This window comes from Sus scrofa, chromosome 1 (genome assembly GCF_054392235.1).
Source record: "Sus scrofa isolate SSC_HxYL_T2T_F1_AM1 chromosome 1, Sscrofa_HxYL_maternal_Yorkshire_Landrace_v2.0, whole genome shotgun sequence".
NCBI classification, from domain to species: Eukaryota; Metazoa; Chordata; class Mammalia; order Artiodactyla; family Suidae; genus Sus; species Sus scrofa.
In genome coordinates this window covers 147,536,053-147,563,459 of record NC_139383.1, presented here as the reverse complement: position 1 = coordinate 147,563,459, position 27,407 = coordinate 147,536,053, and the positions used below count along the sequence as shown (strand labels likewise).

Here is a 27,407-nt window from a genome sequence, read left to right as displayed (position 1 = left end):
TGATGGCAGCTCCCAAGGTTCAGCTGCTGCCAGGGGACCTGATCCATGTGCCATCTCCCCTCTGTCATCCCCACCTCCCATCCTGGGATTGAAAGAAATATGGGACTTGGCTTTTTCACACGAATGAGACTGATGGCACTTAGTGTGTGGCTGGGTCGGTCAGCAGAGGCCGAGTAAGCTGCACAGCCCTGGCCACCATGGGGTCTGGCCTCTCAGAGCCCAGGTCTGCCAGAAGGTGATCCTCCCAGCCCAGGGGCTCCCCCAGCCTTGCCCCAAGTGCAGGACTTGGAGAAGAATGCTGCCAGCCTCTGTGCCAGCAGGACCACGAGAGCCAGTCAGCTGCTTCTGCCACAGTGGATGGGGTTGGAGGGCCACATTCTCCTCCCAGAACATAAGCCTAGTGCCTGTAGGCTCTTCTCTCTGTCTTGGGGAGAAGGTAAAAGTTGGAGGGCTTCTCATGGTGCCCACGTGCCCCTGAGGGTCACTGGTGACATTCCACAGTCTCATGGACAAACTCAAGTGTGCAAAAAAAAAGACAGGCTAGATTTGCTGATGCTTTGGATGCAAGTGGTGAGGAAAAATAGCAGAGTCAAGCATGTCATCATAGTTTGGGGCCTGAGCTAAGAAACTATAGAGTTGCTGAACTATTAGGAGGAGTGGCTTTGGTGGGGGAGGTAGAAATCAGAAGTGATAGTCTGGGGAGGAGGCAGTTGGATTTACAAGCCCGGAGTTTGGGGGAAACGACCAGGCAGGAGATACAAATGTGGGAGGCATCAGCCAGTTTGGACATTCTTTCCCCAACGATTTCATACCTGGCAAAGGCCCCACACTCTGGGGTGTGTTCAATGTTCTCCCCACCAGGTCCCCTGCCCCCTGCCCTCTCTCTCTGCAGCGAAGCAAGTGGGCAGGCAGGGTGTAGACTGCTGTCCCTACCAGCCAGGCTCCTGGGCTGACGAGCTCTATGTTAGGGCCCCAAACAGAACATCCTCTGATGAGATCCCCCTGCCCACTCATGGGTGCCCACTTACACAGGCCAAGTGTCACGGAAGGAATGTGGTGGCAGCTGGGCCTGAATCACAAGACAGAAACACCCAGGACGCATAGGTCAGGCCAGGAAGTGCTTCATGAAAGGGAGAAGCCTGAATAGGCCACGGGGTGTGGGGGTGGGGCTGGAAGGGGCGGGGGTGGGCTCAGAGGAAACCGGTGCTGGTGACTCAGCCCTCAGTTCTGTTGGATGCAGCAAGTGTTGCCAGAGAAAACAAATTCCTCAGGCAGGTTTATCTCCTGTGGAGAAGGGATAATCAGCGGCATGAAAATGGCAGAGGAGGGAGCCCATGAGCTCCTGCCCCAGCCTAGCAGCCTGTGACAGGATCCAGGGGTGGAGCAGATGGGGGCCAGGAGCACTTGCTCCCAGGATGGAGGCCTCTGGTGGCCCAGGGTTGGGGAGAGGCCCCCCTGTACCGTGCAAGTCAGCTGCCTAGGGTTGGTGGCCACAGGGAAGCAGAGATCCTGTGGAAATGCTGAGGGGCAGAGGGGAGACAAGTTACAGCAAATGTAGGTGTAGAATTTCTGAGGCATCGTGTGAAAATCTCCATGGTGACACTCTAAGCTTTCAGTGGGAAGTGTGTTAGGCTTGACAGTACAGGGAAGCACAGCTCACAATGATGTGAATGATGGCCCCTGGATTTGTGGCATGTACAACCTGCTCAACCATCCCTGGGGGTCCTGGAGGCAAGGTCCCAATTCTCTATCTATATGGTTATAATCATGTTACTAGAGAAAGGTTCCCATCCTGAGCAGGTGCATTTGGGAGAACACATCCCTGGGGAGCCACATGGAACACTTAATAAGACCTGCCAACTGGAGCAAGTCACGCCTTGACAATAGCCAAATGGAACCACTCTTAGCTTTTCCTCTGACCCTTCTTTCTTCTACTCCAGTGGTTCTCACAGTGTGGTCCCCAGTCCACCAACAGCAGTACCACCTGGGAACTTGGAAATACAAACTCTTGGGCCCTCTCAAGACCTAATGATCAGAAATTATGGGGTTGAGACCCAGCCAGCTGTGCTTAACCCTTCTCCAGGGGATTCTGAGGTCCACAAATTTGAGGGGGAGCCACACAGCATGGGGCCAGGTGGTTTTCCTCCTTAGAATCACCTGAGAAATTTTAAAAAAGAAGCCTATGGCTATGTCCCATGCCCAGAGATTCAGATTTCACTGGTCTGAAGTTCAGCTTGGGCATCAGGATTTTCAACTGCTTGCCAGCCGAGAGACTGTTTTCTGAAGCACATGGTACCAGAGCATCAGTCTGTAGGTGGAGGCTGTGCAGGATGTCTCACAGGTCTGCTCCTCATTTCTGGGGAGGCAGTTCCACAGAGGGAAAGGTCCTTGGCTTTGGGGTACACCAGAATCATGCCAGGGTTGTGGGGGATGCTTGATGGTGCAGATTCCCTGGCGCCCCCAATCCAGTGGGTCTGGAGTAGGACCCAGTGAGCACTGTCCCTGGTGATTTGGATGTGGGCTTGAAGAATCCCCCTCTGAAAACCACAGGTCTCCAAACAGCTGGTTCTATTTCCATCTCCACCATTCACCAGCCACAGGTCCCCAGCAGGTCACTTCACCAACTGTCACTTCATCTGTGACTGCCCCAGTCACCTTAGAGCTGTCCTGAGACCACACAGAGGTGTGGGTGAGCAACCATTGTGGGTGGCAGGACAGAGGTAAGGAATGGCTAGAGGAGTTCCCATCGTGGCACAGTGGTTAATGAATCCGACTAGGAACCATGAGGTTGTGGGTTCGGTCCCTGCCCTTGCTCAGTGGGTTAACGATCCGGCGTTGCCGTGAGCTGTGGTGTAGGTTGCAGACGCGGCTCGGATCCCGCATTGCTGTGGCTCTGGTGTAGGCCAGTGGCTGCAGCTCCAATTGGACACCTAGCCTGGAAACCTCCATATGATGCAGGAGCGGCCCAAGAAATGGCAAAAAGACCAAAAAAAAAAAAAAAAAAAGGAATGGCTGGAGTGGCCTCCCATCTGCCTGACAGCTGAGCTTGTGTGGAAGACCTTAGGCAGAGTGACTAGGCGGTGGACAGAGCCGTGGCTGACACCAGAATCAGGGCAGGTCAGTGTCACACCCAGCTCCTAGCAGCCTCCAGAATTGGTGGTGGGCCAGAACCAGGCTTTGGGGTGTGTAGTTGGGGGAAGAGGTAGGTCCTGAGGTCCTGAGAGCCACACCCTAGACAAAAGGCCATGGCCATCCAGGGCTCCTCTCTTCTGATGGGCTCCACAACCATTGGCACTTGTGTTCAGCTGCCCCTGCCAACAACTGGCCTTGGCCACTTAGCCTGAAAGGAGTTTTGTTGTCTCCCAGCACCAGGCCAAGAGCAAAGAGGGCTGGTGGAGCTATGTGAGGGGACACCAGGGGCCAGGGTCCTTTGAACTCTGGGCTCTGCCACCCTCAGAGTCACCAGACAGCCGCCCCCAGCCGGGCTTCACTTCTGCATTCAGGCAGGAAGAGAAGAAAGCAGCCAGGAGAAAGGGCAGTGACTTGTCTGGGGCCATCCCATCCCCAGCATGCCAGCCGCCTGCCACGTGCAACTCACTGGTTAACTTGATCACACTCAGAGCCCAGCTGCCAGGGAAGCTGGGGAGAGGGGCTGCCTGTATCAAAACCCAGGGGGTAAGACTGGAGGGGGAGGTGACGTGGGCTCCCAGGCAGGTCACAGCACTCCATAGTGGGGTTCCTCAGCCCCACAAGGGCACAACAGGGCTTTTCTATTCCTGCCCACCCCGTGTCCTGGTCTGGTAAAGTACAGGACATATCCCAAGGGACTGTGCCATTGGCAGAAAGACATCTGCCTTAGACCACCACAGGAGTCCTGGGATGGGTCCCTGTGCCCTGGGGCATTGGATTCCATGACATTCCCTGACTGCCTATTGGAGGAGGACATGACTGTAGGAACAGTACAGAGTGGGGGTGAAAGTCTGGTCAAAGTACCCACAATAAACCCTGCCTCACTCACCTCCTCACCATCTCAATTCCCAACCCCCTACCTCTGTGACTTTCTGGCGGGTGCCTGTGTCTTCCGCTCACAGCCCTGGTTCTGGAGCCTGGCAGCCTGCCTCGCTGGGCTGGGGTCTTGTCACTGCAATCTCTGCCCTGCAGCCGCAGCAGGCTCTACTTGGCGCTGTGCCCTGGGTCGCGTGGGGGCCTGACCTTGGCTGCCACAGGCATTCCTGGTCAGCACTTTCTCACCTGTCAGGAGGAGATAGGAACCAGAGGGAGGGAAAACAAAAGGCCCAGCACTCAGCAAAGCTAAACAGCCCTCGAAATGTTTCGTAATCAAAATGCTTTTTCCTGTTTTGAAAACAAGGATGGGGTGAGAATGGAAAGAGAGAAACAGGGTCACAGCTTGGGAAGGCAGGAGGGGAGAGGAGGGAGGAAAAGGAGGACCGTCCCTGAAGGCACATGGGTGGGGCCTGCGAGGTGCCTCCATTGGAAAGGGGTCGCCTAGGGACCCACCTCTGCACTCATTCAGGCGTGTTGTCAGGATAGTGTCCTGCGTGCCTGGCAGGGTGTTGATCTCTGGCTGTGCTCAGTGGCTGCCAGCCTCACAGAGGTGCAGGAATGGTGGGAGCTGGGCATCACACGGTCACTTATTTAGGTGCCAGGAGGGCAGAGGGCACCCACAACATCTGGGCAGGAAATGTGGATCATTACCACTGGCACCCACTCCTGGGGGTGACCTGGGGGCCATCCTGGGGACCCTGCCCTCCCATGGCAGCAGAGATATTCCAGATGACGTTCATCAGACAGAACAAACCTTCTGAAGGACGACTCCATCTTCCTCGCAAGCACCTCTCTTCCCAGCCTGGGACTTGGCTGCTGGTCTTACAGCAGCTCCTCTGTGAGTCACGGAAAGTCGCCCCTTTCTACCAGGACAGGTGTTGACCTTGCTCTTTTGCAATCCTCTAACTTGGTGGGAAGAGAGGGCAGGCCGAGGCTGTGATCTGTGATCACACAACCAGAAAAGGGCTGCTCTGACAGTGAGGGGGTGGGGGGCTTTGATCTTAGAGAGGAGACAGCTTGAGGCGCAGCGTCTGCCCCCATCTTCCAGCAGGTGGTGGCGGATTTGTTCTGAATGTGGCTGATCCCTCCTGCGAGCTGCTGACCCCGATGGGGGAGGGGGCGTGCAGACTAAATCAGCAGAGACTGGGTTTAGACACAGAGGGTAGTTTCTGACCACAAGGTGAAAACTGTTGGCGAGGGTTGCAGAAAAGAGGAACAGGCTAGCCAAGGTCCTGGAGCGGGGATTATTTTATAAATTATTTCTAAAAATTATAAAACCAATACCTACATGGTACCAAAACTCAGGTATCACAGCAGCAGTTCTATGTTTGGTTCCTGGACCACCAGCAGCAGCACCTGGAGACTTATTGGAAATGCACATTCAGGGGCCGGCCCCAGACCTGATGAATCAAGCACGCTGGGGGGCCGGTCCTCCAGGGGACTCCGAGAATACTGGAACACAGAGAAGGAGACAGTGGAAGGTAAACCTCTTCCCCCCTTTCTCAGTTCCTGTTCTCACACCAATGGGAAGACGTGCTTCACATACCACTCAGCATTTCACCTTTTCCCAGGGTAAATATATCCTAGATGTCTCCTACTCCCACCCCAGTACGTGAACTTTCAGATCAACTGTGATCCTTTTACCCACTGTGTGGAATTCTATTGCCGTGAGAGAGGGGCACAATTCATCCCCTATTGCCCCCTCAGAGGCATGTAGGTTGTTTCTAGGTTTTTACTGTTTCAAAGGCTGGTACAATGAGATCTCTTGGGAAACCTGTTTGCAGGTAGATGCCTAGAGGTAGCACTGCTGAGCAGAATGAGATTTGCAGTGCCAAGTTTCTTTAGATCCTTCAAGATCTTAGATACCTACAAAACAGGCTCCATCCCGAGATGTAGAAAAATTTCCCTTTTCCACTCTTTCATCTACACTAGACCTGTAAGACTCTTCCATTTTGCCACTCTGATAGGTTAAAAAAAAAAAAACCCAAAAAATGAAGATTCAGAGTCTGATTAGCATTTCTTTAACTGTGAGTACTCTTGGGTGATTCTTCATGTGTTAGGAGCCACTTCCATTTTTCCTGTGAGCTGTGTATTTTCAAAATTTTTCTTCCTCTTTTCCCCTAATTTTTCCTTTGGGTTATTAGACTTTTTCTTGATTTGGAAGAGCTCATTATATATGAGGGAAAGTGGTAATTTTCATAAATTACCCACAGTTTTCCTTGGTGTTTCCTTTGCCTTTTGTCTAATTTTATTGGTTGTTATTATTACTATTACTGGCCACGAGGGAATTTCCTTTATTTCATTTTTGACCACACCCATGGCATGAGGAAGTTCCTGGGCCAGGATCCAACTCATGCCATAGCAGTGACAACACCTTAACTGCTAGGACACCAGAGAACTCCATGGAGGAGGTTCTTTGTTAAATGTGTATCTTTTCTTTTAATATTTCTGAATTTGTGTCATGCTTTAAAAAGCCTTTCCCATTTTGAGATTTTTAAATATCTCCTATGTTTTCTTCAAGTTCTTGGATAAGAGTATGAGCTCCAGGACTGGATGGGCTGGGTTCTAATCCCAGCCCTTCTGTTTCCTGGGCAACCCTGCACCTCACTTCTCTTTTTTGTAAAGTGGGGATAAGGGTACTTGCTTCATGGAATCGGGTCAGGTGTGTGCCTTTCTCAGGGGTACCTCCTCCTAGTCTCAAACAAGAAGGTTGAAGACGCCAGGTAAACTAGAAAGATTAATGAGTGGCCTCCTGGAAAGGGAGGATCAACCACAGAGGTCCATGATCTCCCAATTACAAGAACAAGTGGCTTTTCTTTTTTTTTTTTTTTTTTTTGTCTTTTTGCTATTTCTTGGGCCGCTCCCGCAGCATATGGAGGTTCCCAGGCTAGGGGTCGAAGCGGAGCTGTAGCCACTGGCCTACACCAGAGCCACAGCAACGTGGGATTCGAGCCGCGTCTGCAACCTACACCACAGCTCACCGCAACGCCGGATCGTTAAGCCACTGAGCAAGGGCAGGGACCGAACCCGCAACCTCATGGTTCCTAGTCGGATTCGTTAACCACTGCGCCACCACGGGAACTCCAAGTGGCTTTTCTTAAGCCTAGATACACACTTACTTCCTTTACCACTGATTTCAACCTGGACATGGGGGCTCCCAAGGAAAGGGGTGCAGGTTCTGCCCCTGAGTTTGGTGAGCTCTGGAGAAATTGTGAGTCTCTGGAATCCTTCCCAGGACTAAATTGTGTTTTCCTTCAAAATTTTTATGTTAGGAGTTCCTGCTGTGGCTCAGCGGGTTAAGAATACAACATAGTGTCCATGAGGATGTGGGTTCAATCCAAGGCCTTGCTCAGGGGGTTAAGGATCCACTATTGCCACGAGCTTCACTGCAGGTTACAGATGCGGCTCGGGTCCAGTGTCGCTGTGGCCGTGGTGTAGGCCGGTGGCTGAAGCTCTAGTACTGGGAACTTCCATCTGGGAATTTCCATCTGCTGCACTTTTGTGTGCCCTTAAGAAGGACAAAAAAAATTCATATGTTGAGGTCCTAACCCCAGGAACTCTGAATGTAACCATATTTGGTGATAGATTCTTTTGAAAGGTCACTCTATTAAAATGAGGTCCTTAAATGTGTCCTAATCCACTGTAACTAGTATCCTTATCAGAAGAGGAAATTTGAACAACAGTCACAGACAGAAGGAGGACCCCCATAAGGACACAGCAGAGACAGCCAGCTACAGACCAAGGAGGGAGGCCTGGAACAGATCTGTCCCTCACCGCCCTGGGAGAACACCCTGATCACAGACCTCCGGCCCCCACAACATGAGAAGACAGACTTGTGTTTGAGCCCCCGGTGGTGCTGTATGCCACGGCCCCAGCAGGCAAATGCCGGGGCTCTGAGGGGCCTGCTCTGGGCTATCAGCTTTAGGCTTCTGACTCCCTGGACCCTATGTGGGGGCGGGGGTCATCTGGGTGCCTTGTTACCCCTTACCCACCGTGAAGACCATGACCCAGATGCAGGCCACTGTCCTCTCTACCCTCCCCTCCCCCACTGAATAATCTGAAAGACAATATGTGAGGCTTTGGGTTTGGACTAAGATCAAAGCCAGAGGACAGGTGTTCAGGCACAGTGTGAGGGCCTGTCCTTCACTGGGCAAGGGCAGGGACAACCATGTGGATCTCCCAGAAGGCCCTGTACACCCCCAGAGGGCTGTGAACAGCTGCACAAGAACAGGGGTGCGGGTACAGGAAGATGGTCACCCCGGGGCCCATGCTGGGTGGAAGGGAGGCTGGAGGTTAAGGTGGGGAAGGTGTGATGGGGAAGAGCCAACCTGGTCCCTGCCACTGAGATTTCTAGTCCTCTAGCCTGTGGATGGTGGGGTGTGTCCCAGGTACCCTGAGAATCCTCCTGGGTGCCCCTTCCTCTGTCTCCCACCCTGACCCCAGACTGGGAGTGAACCAACCCAAGGGAAAGGCAGAGACCAACAGGGGAATCCCAGAAGGCTGGTTGTAGCTTCAAGGATGGTGGCGAAGTCCCTGTGCTGAGTGGGGCCAAATTCAGGACACAGCCCTGTATGGAGAAGGTCACTGCCTCCCTTTCCTGCTCCCATGGGCCCGGATGGAGGTTCGCCATGCAGAGCAAGGCAGGGGCCTCAGGGCCTTCTACAGAATGCGGCCCTCCCAGCTAAGACACCTGGACCTCTGCACAGGGAGGATCGCTCCCCTGGCCTTGAGGGCCTGCAGAGTCCCCACCCACCACCCAGGAGGAGCAGGTTGGAGGGGGCCCAGGAGAGGACATGCTACTCCTGTGACTGGCCCCAAGGCACAAGCAGGCCCGGGTGCCATTCCCACACCCAATTCCTCCCACTCCGGAGGCTGTGTCCGCTAAGGAGTCAGCTGCCAACGAGTGGCTCCTGGCAGCTGCCCTGGCCTGGCCAGGTGTGTGTGGCCTGGGGCAGGCAGACAGCTGGGCAGGCTGAGTGCCACTTGTAAAGGGTAATAACCCAGAGCAGCAGGATAATCGGCCCTTCCCAGGAGGCAGACGTGATCTCATTAGTGATCCTAGAGCAGAGGCGGGAGGACTCTGTGCTCCCTGGGGCTGGGGAGGTGCTCAAAGGCAAAGAAGCACCACCTGTTTCAGATGCAAATGGAACCAAGCTCCAAGTTTTGGGACAATGATGAGGGATTGATAGGGAGACTGGGCCTGTTTCACAACAAAGGAGGAGATCGACAGGCATCAGAGCTCCCAGGCTGCCAAGCCATGCCTGGCTCTTACCCTGGCTGTACTGACCCCCACCTGTGTGCCAGCATGAGGGCTGCACCCCCACCTGAAACACCCTCCTCCGGAGAGTCCCCCTCTGCCAGAAGAGCACTTGTCCAAGCCATTTTGTCACACGCTGTCTTTACTCTGAGCTCCTGTGGGGCTGTCACCTGCACCACTGGGATAGGAAGGAAAGAACTGCCAATACCTCATGGCACAGGGAAAGCCTCTAACTAACCTGGGTTTTGTGGGTCCATCCTGGGTCATATGGTGGCCAGTGTCTGCTGCTTGGCTTTGTTCTGCTGGCCGAATCTCTTTCCTCTATCTCAGGGCTTACCTCTCTGAGGCATGGCCACTGTTGAGGAGCAGTGGAAACTATCAACCTCTTCCTAGATAAACATACACACACACAAAAGTTTTCAGTATCCAGGAGTTTGTGGGTTCTCTGAAATCCAACTAGGCATCTTCTAAGCCAGTGGTTTTGGGAATATGCATCAGAATCATGTGGAGCTTGTTCAGAATACAGATGGCCAGCCCCTATCAGCTGATCTGGGGTGCAACTGAGGAACCTCTCCTTAGGCCCATGTCCCAGGCTGTTCCAGTGCAGGTTCCAGAGCACACTTTGGAAACCCTGCTGGAGGAGTCCGTGGAACCTAGGCGAAGAACTTGATCCAAACCCTTCTCCACTTTCTGCCGTTCCAGATGCATAAGTCTTGACATCCGAAGGAAGCTGCAGGCTCCCTGACAGAAGGGACAGCGTCTTCAATCTCTCTGCATCCAGCCCCAGTGGACTAAGACCTTGTCTATGAAGGTCTCATTGATTGTCCAAACTCCTAAGGTTCCCCAAGGAGGAGTCTGGGGAAAAAAAATCTTTCACCCAGACAATGTGGAGAGACCCTGTTACTTCTTCTACCACCAGTGGGCTCAAGGAATATAGCCGTGTTGTGGTATGATGGAAATCCATTGGCTCTCCTCCCTTCTTCCATCGCTGGGGACACTGAGCAATGGGGGCCTTCTTCAGAAGGGCCTTTGCAAAACAGGAAGAAATTGTGACCAGGGCTCCTGGCTTTCCTGCCCAGGCTCTGGTGGCTGTGTGCAAACTGCTGCTGGGGGCACTGTGTGTGTGTGTGTGTGTGTTGGCATTGTTCTGCCTCTGTATTAGCTAGTTTGAATTTGGAATTCTAATCTGATTGACTAAGTAACTTTTACTCTAATTAGAACAGTAGGGTTTGTTCTTAATCTGCAACCATTTAATCTTCTGTCTCATTAATTGCACAAAGGTCTTTATGAATATGTAGATTGAGAAGGGAATAAAAGATGATTTGACCTTGAAGAAACACGTATAAAATAGATGTACACTCTCCCAGCCTCTTGTTTCTTTTTATTATGCAGATGCAGAAACTGGTCCGGCTCCAAATCAGGCTATTGTGGGTTATCGGCAATCTTGCAGCCAATTAGGATACAGCATTCTGATGAGCCATAGAAGTTTAATAATTAGTATAGTATTTACATGCGAACTGCTTGCTGTGAATTTGCATGTAAATAAAATGTGGCTATCAAAACCAGCCAAAAACAGCCCACTGATGAAAAATCTCAAAAGGGTCCAATGTGAAAAAGGAAAATGCCTGTGAAGGCAAAGGTTAAGTGTCACCAGCATGAAGTTGAGTCATTTATGAAGAACACTCATTTTAGGGGGTAAACGGCTCTCTGAATAGACCTCACTTCTTCCCATTTAGAAACAATGGCCAGCTGGGTAGGTTCCTGGCCCTGCCGCCAACCAGTGGGACCTTCCCAAGTCAATCTCCTATAAAATGGGGGAAAAAAAATCCCATCTTCCTATGGGTCTTAGGTGAGATGAGATTGAACTGGAATTCCTGATACACACACTGTCCATTTTATTTTATTTTTTACTTTTAGGGCCACACCTGCAACATATGGAAGTTCCTAGGCAAGTGGTTGAATCAGAGATGCATCTGGAGCCTGTACCACAGCCACAACATTGCTGGATCCGAGCTGCATTTGTGACCAGATCTGTGAGCGAGGCCAGGGAACAAACCTGCATCCTCATGGATACTAGTCAGGTTTTTAACCCACTAAGCCACAACAGGACCTCCAAAATGTCCATTTTAAAATTTCCTTTCTTGGAGTTCCCTGGTGGCCCAGTGGGTTAAGGATCTGGCATTGTCATTGCTGTGGCTCAGGTTGCTGCTGCAGGTACAGCCAAAAACAAATAAATAAAGAAATTTTAAAAATAAAATTTCCTTTCTTCCCTCTGACAACCTACATGGATGTCTAAGGGGTAAATATTTTCTTAGCAGCCAAATTGACCCACAGAGAGAAATCTGTTCCTGTCTCTAAGGAGAATGGAGGAAATAGCAAACCTCTTTAGCAAACCACAGGCTTGTTCTGCACCAAGAGGGGTGCATAAGGCAGAGCTAGTGGTTTGCTGGGTTTGGACCTGATGTGTTAATAGCCCTCTTTTCAACTTCAGAGAACCCCAGTTTGAAATATAAATTATACAGTTACCATGTCAGGGCCGAGTTGCACAGGACACCTCAGAATGTCTTTAGAGGCTGTGCTGAAGCAGAGGACAGAACAGAAGAGGCTGCTGATGGGAGAGAAGGGCTGTGGTTCCTGAAGAACTGTGACGCTTCTGCTGAATGCTGCCTGGCATCTCTCCTGGGCCCCCCAAAGTCTTCAGTAGGTTACCCCTTTTTATTAACCTGCTGTGGAGTTGGATCTCTGCAAGATACAAGTCTTGCTGAGGATGGTCTAGGGAGATAGAGCAGAAAGAAGATGAGAGCCCCTCACGAGAGCCCACATCTTCAGTTACACCCATGCCCCGTGTCCAATCAGTACTCCCAGGGATGGCTGGATAGGGTGTTGAAGCCCAGTCATCCTTCCAGACCATGGCCAGTAACCACCACTGGTGTTCCACTTTTGGCCACCTAGCCCTTTTCCAGGGTCCTTCCTGGGTACTCAGCATCTAAAGGATTACCACTTGCCATTCCCCAGGGGGTGGGCTACAGGATCCGACACCAGCTCATCCTCTGCCATGTCTTCCAATTGTTGGAGCTTTCTTCAGCTCCACATGTGACACTGTGACATCACATCTCTTATTGCCTGTGTCTGCACAAAGGTCAAGATTCATGTTTAAGATTTCTGGTGACATCTGCCTTGCAGAAGATTTGGCATCATCATTGTCCAAGGAGGAGCCATGAGCACTGTTTCCCAACCTGGTCCAGTATATGTTGAGGCAAATGTGAGGGGAGAGTTGGCCACAGAAGCACCCACTCTCTTGCTCATGATTCCAGGTGCCCCTGGGGGGTCAGAGCTGCTGGGATGAGGGCACAGCCAGGGGAGCAGAATGTTTTCCTGGCTAACAGGGGGCGTGATTTTTTGGCTCCTGGCCTTCGACATAGTTTACTAATCCTTTCCATGCCAGGAGCCAGGAAGGGCATGTGTGACAAAGATGGGGTGGGGGTGGGGTGTTCCTCCACTTGCTGTTTTCTGAAGCAGAAAGGGGGGAGATTCACGACTATTATTGATTTTAACCTTCACATGTGGGGCACGTGAAAGCCGAGCCATTTTGATAGTTAATCAGCAGTTTTCAGATGACATATTTCACATTCCTTTTTGTATTCAAATACCAGTGAAAGAAATCCTGGCAAAAAGATCAACTTCATAGATGCTAGAGTGATGGAAAAAATAGTGACACAGTTTTTCCATTGCAAATCAAAAAGATATGATCTCGTATTAGTTCAGGGAAATGTTTATGAGCAGTGATATTAAGGGGGGGCAAAACAAAATTTGGCATGTATACACTAATTAAAAGTGTGCAGAAACAGATGTAAGTACCTTTGCAAAGATCAGATGGAATCTCAAAACTGTGCCACTGGCCAAACTCTCTTCTGAATGCAAAGTTAAGTTTTAATTGCTCTTGTAAATTTTTTTTTTTTCTTTTAGGGCCACAGGTGTGGCATATGGAAGTTCCCAGGCTAGGAGTCGAATTGGAGCTACAGCTGCTGGCCTACACCACAGCCACAGCAATGCCAGATCCAAGCCACATCTGAGACCTACACCACAGCTCATGACAATGCTGGATCCCCGACCCACTAAGCGAGGCCAGGGATCAAATCCACATCCTCATGGATACTAGTTGGGTTTGTTACTGCTGAGCCACAGAGGAACTTCTGCTCTCATAAATACTAATGAGTGACATGGACCAATCATTCTAGGAGGAAGGTGGCATTACCAAGGGCTATGCAAGTATTCCATGGATGTCTGCTGCCAGGCCCCCTCCCAGGGGAGACACTGAGGCCACTTCCTCTGCTGCTCTCCAAAGGTGACCCATCGGAAGGTGACCTCAGATGAGGCAGGTTTGGAATGCTCTCCAAGATAGAAGAGTGAGGAGTTCCCATTGTGGCTCAGTGGAAATAAATCCAACTAGTATCCAGGATGATGCAAGTTCGATCCCTGGCCTTTCTCAGTGGGTTAAGGATCCGGCTTGCCATGAGCTGTGGTGTAGGATGAAGACATGGTTTGGATCCCGAGTACCTGTGGCTGTGGTGTAGGCTGGCAGCTGCAGTTCCGCTTTGACCGCTAGCCTGGGAACCTCCATATGCCATATGAGGCCCTAAAAAGCAAGCAAACAACAGCAACAACAAAGATAGAAGGGTGAGGGAAGGAAGCAGCAGATCCGGGCAGGCTGTAAGCTTCAGCCTGTGCCCAAAACGCACCCAAGGGCAAGGACAAATGTTCCAAGGGGCACAATCTGTGTCTGGCTGACAAAAGGCTCTGGCCCTCGTGTTGGTCTCTAGGGAATCAACAAAGGGCTTGGGGATGGGGTAGGAGTGCAGATTTACCCACCACCACTTTGTGCCATTTGAGTAAAAAAAAAAAAAAAAAAAAAAAAAAAAAACCCAAAAAAAACCAAACCTATATATATAAAACAGGCAAGCATTTCCTTTTCCAAAAACGAACTTAATAAAATTATTAAATATTATTTAAAATATTTAAACAGGCCTCACCAGTTCACCCAGCCAGACTGCAATCAAGATGTTTTAGAACCATTAAACCTCATCTACACCCTTGGGTTCCCAGTTTAATTACCTCCTCACCACCCTGCCCTCACCCCACAGGAATGGCAGCTCCATCCATCCATTGTTCACTGTGGAGGGAGGCAGTGTCTCAAAAGATTCATCCAGGAATTTTCCTCTCCTCAAGTTCTCACAACCAACCTTTTCCCTAGTGTCGGTCAGAGGCTGGCACACCCTCACTGCTTTCAGAAGAAGGAAAGTTATAGTGAGAATGAAAAGGACAAGATACAGGCTATGTGCTTTAAAAAGAAACCCAAGAGAGCTTTTTGCAATCGAAAAGGAAGTCCAAGATAAGCACAGAGTTTGTATCTTAATAATAGTATAGAGAGAAGACAGAACATCCCCTAACCAAAGAAGGGCATGTCGGCTGGGAGAGGGGATAAAGCAGGGTGGGGACTAGGTGGAGAGACTCGAGAAGAGAAGGGGTCTGAGGTAGGGTTGCCAGATAAAATATAAAAATCTGGCTAAAACTGAATTTCAGATTTTAAAAAAAGGATACTTTTTGAGTGTCTCAAATATTCCATGTGGTACTACAAATGAGGAAGCCTCTGTGTTGGTTTTGGATGGGACTGGACCAAGGTGATGTCCCACCTCCCTGCTGCAGAGATATTCCAGACTCTGGTCTACAGGAAACCGGCTTTTCCCTGGTGCTAGAAACCATCATCCCAATGTTCTCGTTTTGTGCCAGAAAACCCTGAGACTAAAGGGCTTGCCTTTGTGGTTGCCCACCCATTCAGAGGCAAGTATGGATGCCCACTGAGAACCAGGGCTCCTGCTGCGGCCCTTGGGAGGATGCTGAAGGCTGGGGAGGCAGCCACACCTGCCTGGGCCTCATTGGACATGTCCTTGCCCTGCCCCGTGGGTCATGGTGTTAAGTTTGTTTGCACTCTTTCACCTTTGGAAGTATTACTCATGGAGACATTTCAGTCTTCACTGGAACTGAGATTGACATCAGTCCCTATGATGTGTCGATGTGACTATGAGCAGAAGCATTTACATCACGAACCTATCCACTAGGGGGTTGAAGCCCCAGGTTGAAAGCCACTTGCCTGGGACAGAGGCCCCCTGACATATCCCTTGTGGGTCTGCTCAAGAACGCAAAGAAACGGAAGAAGAAGCAAGCTTGGGAGTGGATGAGCCAATTTTACCCATAAATAAAAGGAGGCACTGAGGGGTTGAGTACCCTGCCTGAGGTCATCTAGATCTTCAGCAGAAGAGCCACAAGTTGCACCCAGGCAGCCTGACCCCAGATATTGGATGCTGAATCATTCTCTGTGCTTCCATCTTTCTGGATGGTCCCAGTGGTCCCTGTGTGATGCCACAGTCCATGCTGTCTGCTCCAGCCCCCAGCTGCCATGCAGCTACCCAGGATGCAATTCCCAGCAGCAGTGTTATGGAGAAACCTCCCCTCTCTGAGCCCAGCTACACTGAGGGAGGCATTTGAGGACAAAGCTGAGGCCCGGTCCACTTTCTCAGGTCTGGAAGGAGCCTTCTAAACCAAGCAGATGGCAGGAAAGACAGGGAAATTCAGAACAAGAGCAAGCTGCAAAGATGCCTCGCTGAGACTGTGCAAGCAAATGATGGAAAAATGTACTTCAAGCAGACTTAAGCGAAAGAAAGAAAGAAAGAAAGAAAGAAAGAAAGAAAGAAAGAAAGAAAGAAAGAAAGAAAGAAAGAAAGAAAGAAAGAAAGAAAAAGAAAGAAAGATTGAAGGAAGGAAGGAAAAGAAAGGAAGGAAGAAGGAGGGAAGGAAGGAAGAAGGAGGTAAGGAAGGAAGGAAGGGAAAAGGAAATTTGTTTCCACAATACATTTCTGTACATTGGGGACTACTTCAACCTCTCTTTTATAGGTGGGAAAATTGAGGTAGAATGTGCATGAAATGCTTGCCCAAGCTCATGCAACAGATGAAAGAGCCCTTGGAACCCAGTGGAAGCAGGTGGAACAGTGGGTTTGGCGCTCTTCCCATGGGCCAGCGCAGTGCCATCACTAGGGAGCTTGTTAGAAATGCAGGGCTCCTCCCCCTCTCTGACTCCTTGATCACCTTCTGCTTCTAACAAGGTCCCCGGCGGTTTGTCTGCAGGGTACATTTTGAGGTGTGTGCCCCAGAGAACCATCACGTGTTCTATCTGGATTTATAGGACCATGAAGCTGACGTCAGGAGCATGGCTGGCAGGAATCGTTTTGCTTAATGCTGCATTTCCAGCACCTAGAACAATTCCAGGAATATAGTAGACACTCAATAAACGTTCACTGAGTGGATGAATAAATGAATGAATAAACTGGATTGGGGCATGTCAGGTTTAGTCTCCAGGCTCAGAATTGGTTCAAATCATAAAAATTCCTGAAATCTCCTAGGAAGCAGCCATTCTTCTAGTCATGTTCTGAATTTCTTCCATTTGTTCGCCAGCCCCCGCCCTTGGGTGCAGGGTTGCTGTTCTGCTGCTCACAGACCCCAGCTCTTCACATACCTGGGAGTTATTTCAGCAACATTTCTCTAGCGTTTGCGAAGGATTTTATTTTTGTTCGGTGAAAAGCCTTCAAAGCCCTCTTTCTGAGCTTTGAGTTTGGCATGGACGATGTGAAACATTTAATGGGAATTGTCATGTTTTTTTTTTTCAAGGAGGAATTATTCTCCACAAAGTCTGGGACTGGCCTGAAGGAGACAGCCAGACATCTCCAGGTAACACGAGCGTCCTGCTGTTCTTGGGTAAATCAAAGCGAAACAGCCGCTCTTGCACCCTCAACGCCTGGCCTGACCCCAGCCTTTCATGTGCAGCGGCCACAGGGAGGAGAGAAAGCACAAAACCAGAACAAACCCCCCAAAGTAAAGGCTTAAAATGAAGCCATTTCACAAGGACAATACTCTGTTCTTCTTTAAACTCTATCCAAGAACAAATGGAAGTCTTTTTTCAGTGGAAAGACTGGATTCGGGCTTTCATCCTCACAGGCCTTTTTTGGGGGTACATCCCCCCCTTAACTCCTTTTTTATCTCAGAACTTCTTAGAGGCTGGGGTGGGGGCAGGGGAGGTGGACAGGAACCTCCATCCCACCCCAGGTGGGGACCCACGACCCGGGTCTGGGGACACTTGGTCTTGGGCCAGCTCGGTTTGGGGGATAATGATGGGTCTGCTTTTATACCTGGGCAGTTGGGAATAAGATATGTCCAGGTAAATAGCAGCGCTGGGCCCTTCTCCACCTCCACAGTGAGGAGCTGCCCTGCCACCTGCTTTACAGTGTACGTTCACAGGGAGGGTCCTTACACAGCTGGCACAGCTGGATGGGAATGCAGAGGTTAAACTAAAATATTGTCATGCAGTAACTCTGGGTCCCTGCACTGTGTGTGGAGCAGACACAACAGGAGGGTGGAGGGGAAGGCTAGATTAGCCACTTGGCCCTTCCGGGCAGCCCAGAGGCCCAGGATGACTCAGGAAAAGTCTCAGGGGGTCAGGGTTAGATGCTGCTAATCTCTCCAGCCGTGAAAAAGCACTCACACATGGCTAAACATGCTTCAAGAGGCAAGAGGAGGCCAAGCCCGGGTTTCAAGGACAAAGTTGCTATTTTCTGGGGAAAAAGACTTTATAACCAGAGATGGATGGACAGGCCTCCGTGGATCCTGGCCTCAGGGAATCAGTGTTAAACCCACTCCTCATCCAGGCCTCCTTACCTCCTGACTCCAGACGTTGGGAGGGTCCAGGCTCCAGACTGGCTGCTGTCCTGCTCCACCCAGCACGGAACCTGGCACAAGAAGATGCCAGGTGTTCCCATGGCCAGAGGAGACACAGGGGATATGAGCCAGAAGCAGTGATCTGGAACATAGGGAGGGGCATGGGCACCACCAAGCAAGGGGCTGGGAGGGGAGGGGCCACCCTGATGGCTCTGTGGGGTCTCTGGCCCTAAGGACACTGTCTTGTGTGCAACTGATGATCTCATCTCCCTCCCTGGTCATCCAGGGCTGGGATCTGGGGACTCCCGGGGCAGCAATGGGGCTGATCTCTTCATCCAGCTCTGCTTCCTGACCACCCCCCAAACCCATGGGACGTGGTCTCACCTTGCTGCCTGATGCCCAGGCCCCACTCTGAATGGGTCCAAAGCAGAGCCCTGGCGTGAGGCTGGGCACACGAACTGGGCAACACAGAAAAGCAAGAGGGTGTTTCTCTCCAAACCAGGCAGCCAGCCATCCTGGGAAAAGGCAGAGAAGGTGGTTAGAGGAGGGGAGGGAAGGCCAAGCTAGTGGACAGCAAGGAGAGCCAAAGTCCCTTGGCTGAGAACTGGCTCAGACAACTCAGGGATGATGGACTGGCCACTTCCACTTGTGTATGGACCTCACTCTCCTGCTCTAGAAAAGCTTCCCTGGAAGCAGAGCACAAGAGACTAGGGATAGACTGTCCTTGGCCTCCAGCTTCTGCTATGCCAGCCTAGTGCCCAGGATAAGATACTAGAGATGAACTCTGCTCATATGCACCCTTGCGGTGGAAGGAGGAGGCATCTGGGGCGGCAGAACCCTAGAACCATGGTGTTTGGGGACAGTCCCCAAAGACAGAGGTGCTGAGCCAGACCATTCACCAGTGTCCCCATGTGGCCTAGGACTTGACAAACTCCATGAAGGTGGCCCTGGCAGGCAGCCCCTCTCCCCACTCCCCAAGGTCAAATGCAGCACTGTCCATCTGTTATGGAGAAAGTACTAAAGGGTCTGGGACAGGAGGGAGAGCACAAGGCCATTGTGGTCAGGCCGGAGCTTTGGGTGCTATCTTCCTGTTTTACATAAAAGGAAAGGGGGGTCACTGAGCAGTTACGAGTCTCCCCAAGGTCACACTTAAAGCAGACTCGGAGGCTCATCCCGCTGCAGCTCTATGTGGCAGAAGAGCTCTTGGGCCCACCCATGTACAGAGGACAGGCAGTTTGCAAAATGAGGGCACAGGGGGCACTGGGTCCTCCTCGTGGGGGGGGCAGCATCCTGTCACTGGGGGCACAGCGTAGGCTCTGGAAACAGTGGGCCTTGCCTGGAACATGAAGGAGGGCTCGGGCTTTATCAGCTTGAGACAGCTGAGGTGTCCCATGTGGGGGGCAGTCCCTCTGGGAAGTGGGGACTGAGTTGCAAATGATAAGCCCCTACTGGCCCCAACTGATTCCCTTTTCCTTGGAAGCGCTGATCTAGGATGAAGTCAAATCCACTGTTGTTCCCTGTCTGGCTCCCCTGCAAGACTCTAAAGCCCTGGAGGGCCTCCCAAGTCCTGACCCCAGCGCCCAGCGTGATACCTGCCCATCACGATGACTGATGGACAGTAGGCAGAGCACATCTGAATACAGAGAGCAAGAAGAGGCTGGGAGGGAGTGGGGTGAAGTCACCTGGGCTTTAAGTGTCCCGGAGGCGCTTCTGTGCTCAGATGCTCCCTGCGGATCTGAATGCCCAGTCCAGCTCACCCCTTAAATTCTGAGTGTCTTCTGGGGAGGTAATGATCCTGACACTGTGCTTCCTCATCTTTCAGGCACGGGAATCAGCAGACTCTGGTCAACTGCACAAGGAGACTAAACATGGGCTCCCCTTTTCTGAGGCCCTGAAGTGGGGGAGGAAGAACAGAAGGTACTTCTTACAGAGCTGCATGGGGTAGCCCACTTACCTGTACAAAATGAGACAGAACCATAGGATTCATGCATTTTCCTTCTCTCTCTCTCTCTTTTTTAAAGCAGCAAGACTCGGTGAAGCCTCATTCAGAATTCTAACATATAAAACAGACAAGAGCAGAGCTGTCTTGTGAGGGAGGTGGGGGGTGGGGCGGGCACAGAGTGGGAAGCCCATCAGGTTGGCCTCCATTCTGCCCTGGTGGCTGCCTCCACCACCCTTCTTAACCCCCTCCCCCAGTGGTGGGGACCCCACTTTTAGTATCACTGTGAAGGCCTAGACCTTTCTGGAACCAATTCAGATGCGGCAAATACCATCTCCTGTAGGACGTCTGACCTACCCCTCTGCCAAGAAGCCTCTGCAGGTAGCTGGGGCAGTGTCCCCTGGGTGTCATTCACAGAGAATGGGGCAGTGGGGGGTCTGGTCTAGTGCAGACAAAGGCCCAGTGGGCCTGGGGCAGCCTGGGGAGGGCTGGGTCCAGCCTCAAGGAGGCCCTTGGGCTGCAGGGTTCACATGTTCTCCCCATGCCTGCCACAGAGCCCCACCCCTGTCATCCCTCCACGCCTAGGTGGCTGCTGCCTTAATGCTGCCTCACCCTTGCACATCCCCGTGGCTGGCACACCCTGCAATTAAGTCTTCTGTTTCCCTAGCTCTCCATTCTGCCTGCCTCGCCTCCCCACTCTCTGCGGCTAATTGCTGGGTTTGCCCTTCACGTTTCCGCACAGTAAAGTCCCGTCCTCCTCAGCCGCGGGCGCTGTCTGTTTCAATAGCTGCAGAGACAAAAAAGAAAGAAAGAAAGAAATCAAGACGGTTTCAGCAAAGTGTTTCTCCTAGGCTGGGAGAAGGGGGCATCTGTGGGCAGGCCACCAGGGCTTCTCAAACTGGAACCAGCACTTGTATCACCTGGGGATTTTGTTAAAATGTAGACTCTGGTCCTGTGGGTCCAGGGCGGGGCTGGAGACTTTGCAGGTCTGACCAGCTGCTGGGTAAAGGTGGCAGGCCTGCCTGGGTATGAAGACAGATAGCCAGAAAGAGCACAGGGGAGGTGGGAAGACAGAACTGGCTGGGCGCTTGGAGAAGGTCCTCCCATGGAGCTGGGGGTCCAGGCCCAGGGTCTCCCTGGTTTGGGTGAGGACCAGGAAGGGAGTGCATTTGAGTCTAGCCCAGGGCAGGGGATGCCAGGAGGGGGCTCCTAGGAGTGCTGGGGACCCTGGGATCCTTCCTTCCCTCCCTGCTGAGAAAGTGTCATCCTCTCCTGAGAAATGTATCCTTTCCAGAAATATTTTTTCTTTTTTTTTTTTGTCTTTTTAAGCCCACACCTGCGGCATATAGAGGTTCCCAGGCTAGGGGTCCAATTGGAGCTGTAGCCACTGGCCTCACCACAGCCACAGCATCATGGAATCTGAGCCACATCTTTGACCTACACCACAGCTCATGGCAATGCCAGATCCTTAACCTGCTAAGTGAGGTCAGGGATTGAACCTGAAACCTCATGGTTGCTAGTTGGGTTCGTTAACCACTAAGCCATGACAGGAACTCCTCCAGAAATAGTTGTTGAGTGCCTATGGCCTTCTGGGCACAGTTTAAGTTCTGAGAATACGGAGTAAACAATAAAGACCACGTGACTCCCTCCTAACAACTTTGTTCTCTTGCTAGTAGGGGTGGAGAGAGAGATGCTAAATAAGATCAATAAATAGAATACAAGAGCACTTCTGGCAACAAATATACAGAGCAAAATAAAGCAGACAGAGAGAGAGAGTGAATCCAGGCAGGGGCAGGGGTAGTGGTGCTGTTTTAAACAGGTGGCCTTGAGGCTATCCAAGGATCCCAGGGGGACTTTTAAGAAGATGGATTGTGTATAAGAGCCCAAGGTATAAGCTCTGAAAAAATTAAAAAGTAGTCATTTGTGAGTGTGTGACAAGAATATAAACCCCTCTGTGACAGGCCTCCTTCCCATGCTCTGGGCTCTGCATGGTGGCCACTGAGGTGTATGGTGGAGGCTGTTGGGTATTGGTATTGGTCCGGTATTGGTCAGGCTGTCCCAGGGCTGGCCAACTGGCCATCAGGATGCAGGTAATAGAGGGACAAGGGACCAGCTCTGGACTTGGTTCTTTGAATCTTGTGTTATTTAGTGCCCCCCAGTGCCAGGTGAGGTTGACCCCTTGGCAATGGGGCACCTTCCTGGTTCTCTATCTGTTCTATGGGTGGGAAGATGGGGGTTATCACAGGTTGCTGTCCCCTCCAGCCAGGAGGAGAAGCTGCTCATGGCCACTTGCCCCCAGGTTCTCTGGAGTCCCTGCCATGGGAGAAGTTGCCAAGAGCCCCCAGAGCCCAGCCAAGAGCCAGGTGGATGCCAGCACATCCTGCTCAGGGAGGAGAGGCAGACTGGGCCACGACAGCTCTGATTTTCCAAATTTTCCATTTCAACTGCAGTCTTGGGGTAAATCTGGTCATCATGTGGCAAAGGAGCCTGGTCCCCAGCCATGCTGTCCCACAGGGGGCCTCTCTCTCCTGCTAGGACCTGCCCTGCGTGTGGTCTTTCACTGCCTCTGTCCCCCCCACTCCACCCCTCTGTCAGGACACAGGTGGGAGTGGAATGAGAGGAGCCAAACCAGGAAGTCTCCTGAAAGCTTAGCACCCATGCTGATGCTTTTAAGGCCAAGGGGGTTTCTCAGACACAGGGCCACTGTCTCAGGCTCAGGCCTGTGCTCAGTAACGTCCACAGCCATCCCAGCCTGTTTCCTCTCATAGTTCTCCACTTAACAGCTTGGAGGGGACAGCAATGTCCTGCTGGCTGTGGCCCCTTGAGAAGGGGGAACTGACCAGAGAGTGCCCCTGTGCCTGACACACATCCCCTGGGCTCCCCGGGCATAAACCAGCTCCAGGCATGAGTGTGTCCAAAGTAACTTCTCTCTATCTTTGATGTCCCTTCCTTTTCTTCATGGCCTTTTCATGTCCTGGGCTCACCCACGAGGGGCCACCTCTGCCTACAGGGGATTTCCTATGTGTTGAGGTTGCATGAGGTGCTAGGTGCCCATTCCTCTTTCCAGGCCCCTCCCAGTTACAGCCCACAGCACCCAGCAGGCAGGGCAGGAGTCAGTGGAGCTGGAGCCACAGACAGGACGTGGAGGAGCTGTGAGCTCTCAGCAGGGACCCAGGGCCAGTGCTGAAGTGGCAGAGACAAAGCCCAGGAATCCAAATTGGGGGGCGGGGGGCAGCCTTAAGGTTGAAGGGGTGTGGGGGATTTCCTACCCTCAGCACCCCAATGTGCACTCCTTCCTGCATGTGGGGGAATGGAAGGGCATGTGCCCTCAACTCCTTCACCCTCTGCCACACAGCCACCACTTTCCAGGCCCCTCCCAGTTACAGCCCACAGTCCACTTCCAAGGGAAGAGGCCCTGGAGGGGCCCCCTTGAGTGAGGGGTCTGCTTCCAGCCCAGCCAATGTTGCCAGCATTCATGGTCATGCTCCATCATCAGTCTGTATGTGGGGCTCCAGAGGAAGGAGAAAAGGACCCCACAAGCTGGGCAGTCCCCGCCCCCACATACCCACAGTCCTTGTTGGCACATGAGAATGAGTCCAGGGCCTCCCCCACAGGGCTGCTCCTCTTCCTCACACCCACCAGCCACAGACTCCTCCAACCTCTCCTGGGAGGGCCTGGCCCCTCCCTCGTTTGCCACCATGCTTGACCTGAGCCACCGGAGGGCTCTGTCTCCCCAGCCCTATCTGGCAGGCACCCACTGGTGGTCAGTACATTCCCAGGGAGCCACCACTTGGGGTTCTGTGTGGGGTGCCAGGGTGGTCACTGCTGCCTTAGTCTGGTCCCCTACCTCCTTGGGTGGGCTAATAGGCCTTCTCATGATGTCCTGTCACCTGCAGCCATAGCCTTTCCTCGGTGACTCCTGCCCACCCCCAATGAGGCTCTGAAGCCCACAGGAAAGCCACCCCGCCAGGTCTCCACATGGCTATATGCACAGTGAGTCCCAACCCCTTATGCTGCTCCCCCATCAGGGAACAAATGGGGGGGGGCGGCTGTGATAATAAAGGCTGAGGGCCTACTGGCACTGGGCACAGAGTGCAGGAAGGCACACTGTCCCCAGTAAGGGGTGGGGTCTCAGCCATGCTGGCTGTGTTCAGATCCTGGGCCACTACAGAGGTGGGCACTATGCCACAGCCACCAGCTGTGTGTCCTCAGTTATGTCACTTGACCCCTTGTGCCTCAGTGTCCTCATTTGAGAAACTGGAGTGGGTGAGAACTGTGCCTATGTGGGGGCTGGGCGAGGATGGACGACCCTACCACCTGGCCCCTAGGGGGTTCTGAGTGCATGTCATTGCCAGGTGACACAGGGATGTGGGAGCAACTGAGACCCAGGCGAGATGATGTGCCCAAGGTCACAGCAGCAGGGATCTGATCACACAGCTGAGAGCCTGCAGGAAGTGGATGGGGACAAAAGAGCATTGGTTTCCAGCCTCTCTCCACAGGAGAGTGGGTTGAAGTTGACCTCACCTCACAGAAATCAATAAGCAGGAGGCTGTTAAAAACCACCTCCCCATTGAGCCTGCCACTGGCCGGGAGCTGGGCGTACTCATTTCATGGCCTACAGAGCCGGCAGGCACTTAGGGCCTGTCCACACACAGGGTGTGCAGACACGCACGCGGGGCTCAGAGAGATGAGGAGGCAGGGCCCGGCCTGCAAGGTTATGCGGCACCTCTCAGCTCCTTGATTAACACATGCCTTCCTGGGGAGAGGGATTGCTCCCTGACTGCTTCACTTCCAGAGGAGACCATCAGCTCACAGCAAAAAATAAGGCAAGTGTGAAAACAGCTTTTTATGCCAACTGGGGCCCACACTTCCATGGGAAGCTTTCCCTGGAGGCCATGTATTCACTGCAATTCCTCGGCCTGGCTTGAAATCATAGTCCTGTGAGCAAGAACTGTTACAGCTGAGGCTAGAACCCATAGGAAGTGTTTGGGGGCTTTCCAAGACAGGGGCCAGGCCATCCACAGAGGTGCTGAAAGAATTGGCCAGGAAGCCTAGGTCAGAGCCATCAAAAACCTGAAAATCAGTATGTCCTGGCCATGCCTGGAAGGAAAAGCAGGTGATTTTTCTAGGATTATTGAGAGTATGTGGGCCCTGAACCTGCCATGGTAAGTTAGGTTATGTCTCAGTAACAAATACCCCCAGGGAGTTCTCGTTGTGGTGCAGGGGGATCTGTGTTGTCTCTGCAGTGGCTCAGGCTGCTGCAAGGGTGCAGTTTCAATCCCCACCTTGTACAGTAGGTTAAGGATCTGGTGTTGCTGCAGCTGCAGTGTGGACTGCAGCCGAGACTTGGATTCAATCCCTGTCCTGGGACCTACCATATGCCACAGGTATAGCCATAAAAAAAGAGTGGGGCCCAGGAGGTAGAAGCTGTCTGGTGTCTGCAGCTAGAACAAAGAGGTGCTGACAGCCACACTATCTTGGGGGGTTTGAGCCCCTGTAAAGTGACAACTGAGGCTTTGCTCTCCAGCAGGCTTTCACACCTGGGTCCCACGAGATTGCTGTGTCCTGCTCACCCTCACCTGGAGCTACCCTGCCCCAGACTACACATTACCTCCTGGGGTTACGAGTGCTCTGGTTACTTTAATTGACTTACTTTCCTACCACTCACAGCCCAGAGAGACAAAGAGTCATACCCAGGGGGGTCCAGGGAAGCAGGACCCTAACCCCACTTGTCCCTAATCCAAGGGGATGTTTTAAGATGATTTTCTGCCTTGGAGAGCCTTTACACACCCACATCCATTTATCTATGTATCCACCCAACTATCTGCTAAACCATCTATCCATCCATCCATCTACCCACCAATCCATCCATCCATCCATCCATCTATTCATCTATCATTCACCCACTCATCCATTCATCCATGTACCCATCAATCTATCCATCTACCCACCCACCCACCTATTCATCCATCCATCCATCTACCCACCAACCTACCCACCCATCCATCCATCACTCCATCCATCCATCCTTTCAGTCAAAAAAAAAGTTTTCTTCTAATGTACTGAGCACCTACTATATGCCAAGTGTTATGGCTACTAGCTGAGGATAAAATGACGATCAAGCCGAGACACTGGGCCTAAAGGAAAATAAATGTTTGCTCTCTGATCTGTCCAGGGAGCAGATTTTGATCAGAGGAAGAAGCCCAAGTGGTAAGAAGAGGGAAGGAGGGGAGGGGCACAGACCTTCTCTCAGGAGGGGGAAGGTCTTCACTTTAACTACAATTCACAGAGCAAAACTGATCACCAGCTGACATACCAGCCAGAGAGGAAGGAGGCTGGGAGGAGAGACTGCAGGCCAGCCTAGGAGGGCAGGTAGGGGCCGCCCTCATTGGTCCGTGCAGAGTGAGAGCTTGTAAGGTCCTGCCAGACCTGCTGACCAAGGACACTGGGAGTGAGGAGCTGCCACTGAATAGGATAAAGTCCATTCTCCAAAGGAGAGGAAGGAGAAAAGAGTTTGAGGTCCCTGGGGAACTTTGCTGTGCAGAATAAGTTATGGTGATTACAAGTCAGACGTGCTATTCTCGTTACTGAATTACCTGGCTGACTCCACAATTTAAAATGCAATTTCCAGGCTCCCATCACCTTCCATATAGAAAACTCAGTCATTCTAACTTGAGACACTTCCTCTCTGCCATCTCCCTACGATTCTCTGGACTGAGTGTGTGTAGGGGGCCCTTCCCAGGTCAAAATCCACTGTGGTATCATTGCCTCTCACTCAGACCACATTCAGCCTCTACCACAGTCCAGCCTGATTTGCTGCAGGACACACCCTCTGGCAGGTCTGCACTGTCCACGGTGCTGCCCTGTGTCTGCCGTCCCCTCAGACCAGCTCAGCTGGCCGCCCTCCTCTCAGCTGCACCAACTGCTCCCAGGGCCCTGTGACCGAGACCCTCCCCTGTCTTCAGGAAAGGTAGCTAAGAGGTGGCCATGATTATGTATGCATGATTATTGGCTGGCTTCAGTGGTTCTAGAGGGCTCTTACCTAGATCATCTTGCCTCCAAAACTCAGCCATAAACTCCTCTCAAAAAGAGGGAGGCCACTTACCCTCACAAAAGAGATGATGGCTTCTGATTCAGATTCTGCTAGACTCTGATTCACAATGAAGTGACCTCATACAGGTTTCCCCTTCCTCATCTGGAAAACAGGACACTGCATAGACTCTGCACCCAGAAGGGGCCATGAGGATCAAAATAATGTATCTAGAACTGCAAATGCTTTTTTTGTGACCAAAAGCCTCTTCCAACTGCTCTGTTTCATGGGAACAGCCCTGGGGTATACACTAGGTGCTTAATCAATGCAAGTGATCATGAAGTAAGGCTACG

At 51.9% G+C, this 27,407-nt stretch overlaps 1 protein-coding gene across 7 annotated transcripts in view; it reads right to left on the bottom strand.

Moving 5' to 3' along the window:
* The window catches only part of LOC110261474 (uncharacterized), a 54,941-nt gene that overhangs the window by 9,714 nt on the left and 17,820 nt on the right, over nucleotides 1-27,407 (bottom strand). The window contains exons 3-10 of one of the 7 annotated variants that reach the window (XM_084975877.1): nucleotides 20,637-20,811; nucleotides 19,768-19,976; nucleotides 18,470-18,600; nucleotides 18,086-18,227; nucleotides 11,849-12,094; nucleotides 9,561-9,711; nucleotides 5,354-5,517; nucleotides 4,050-4,251 (exon numbers count right to left, since the gene is read on the bottom strand). In XM_084975877.1, coding sequence (XP_084832003.1) covers nucleotides 12,028-12,094; nucleotides 18,086-18,227; nucleotides 18,470-18,599 — 339 coding nt within the window. In that variant the 5' untranslated portion in view covers nucleotide 18,600; nucleotides 19,768-19,976; nucleotides 20,637-20,811 and the 3' untranslated portion in view covers nucleotides 4,050-4,251; nucleotides 5,354-5,517; nucleotides 9,561-9,711; nucleotides 11,849-12,027. Of the gene's footprint in view, nucleotides 1-4,049; nucleotides 4,252-4,518; nucleotides 5,253-5,295; nucleotides 5,518-9,560; nucleotides 10,948-11,848; nucleotides 12,095-18,085; nucleotides 18,228-18,469; nucleotides 18,601-19,767; nucleotides 19,977-20,636; nucleotides 20,812-27,407 lie in introns of those variants that run through there. The other 6 variants (XM_084975856.1, XM_084975872.1, XM_084975885.1 and 3 more) reach the window with 6 other exon arrangements.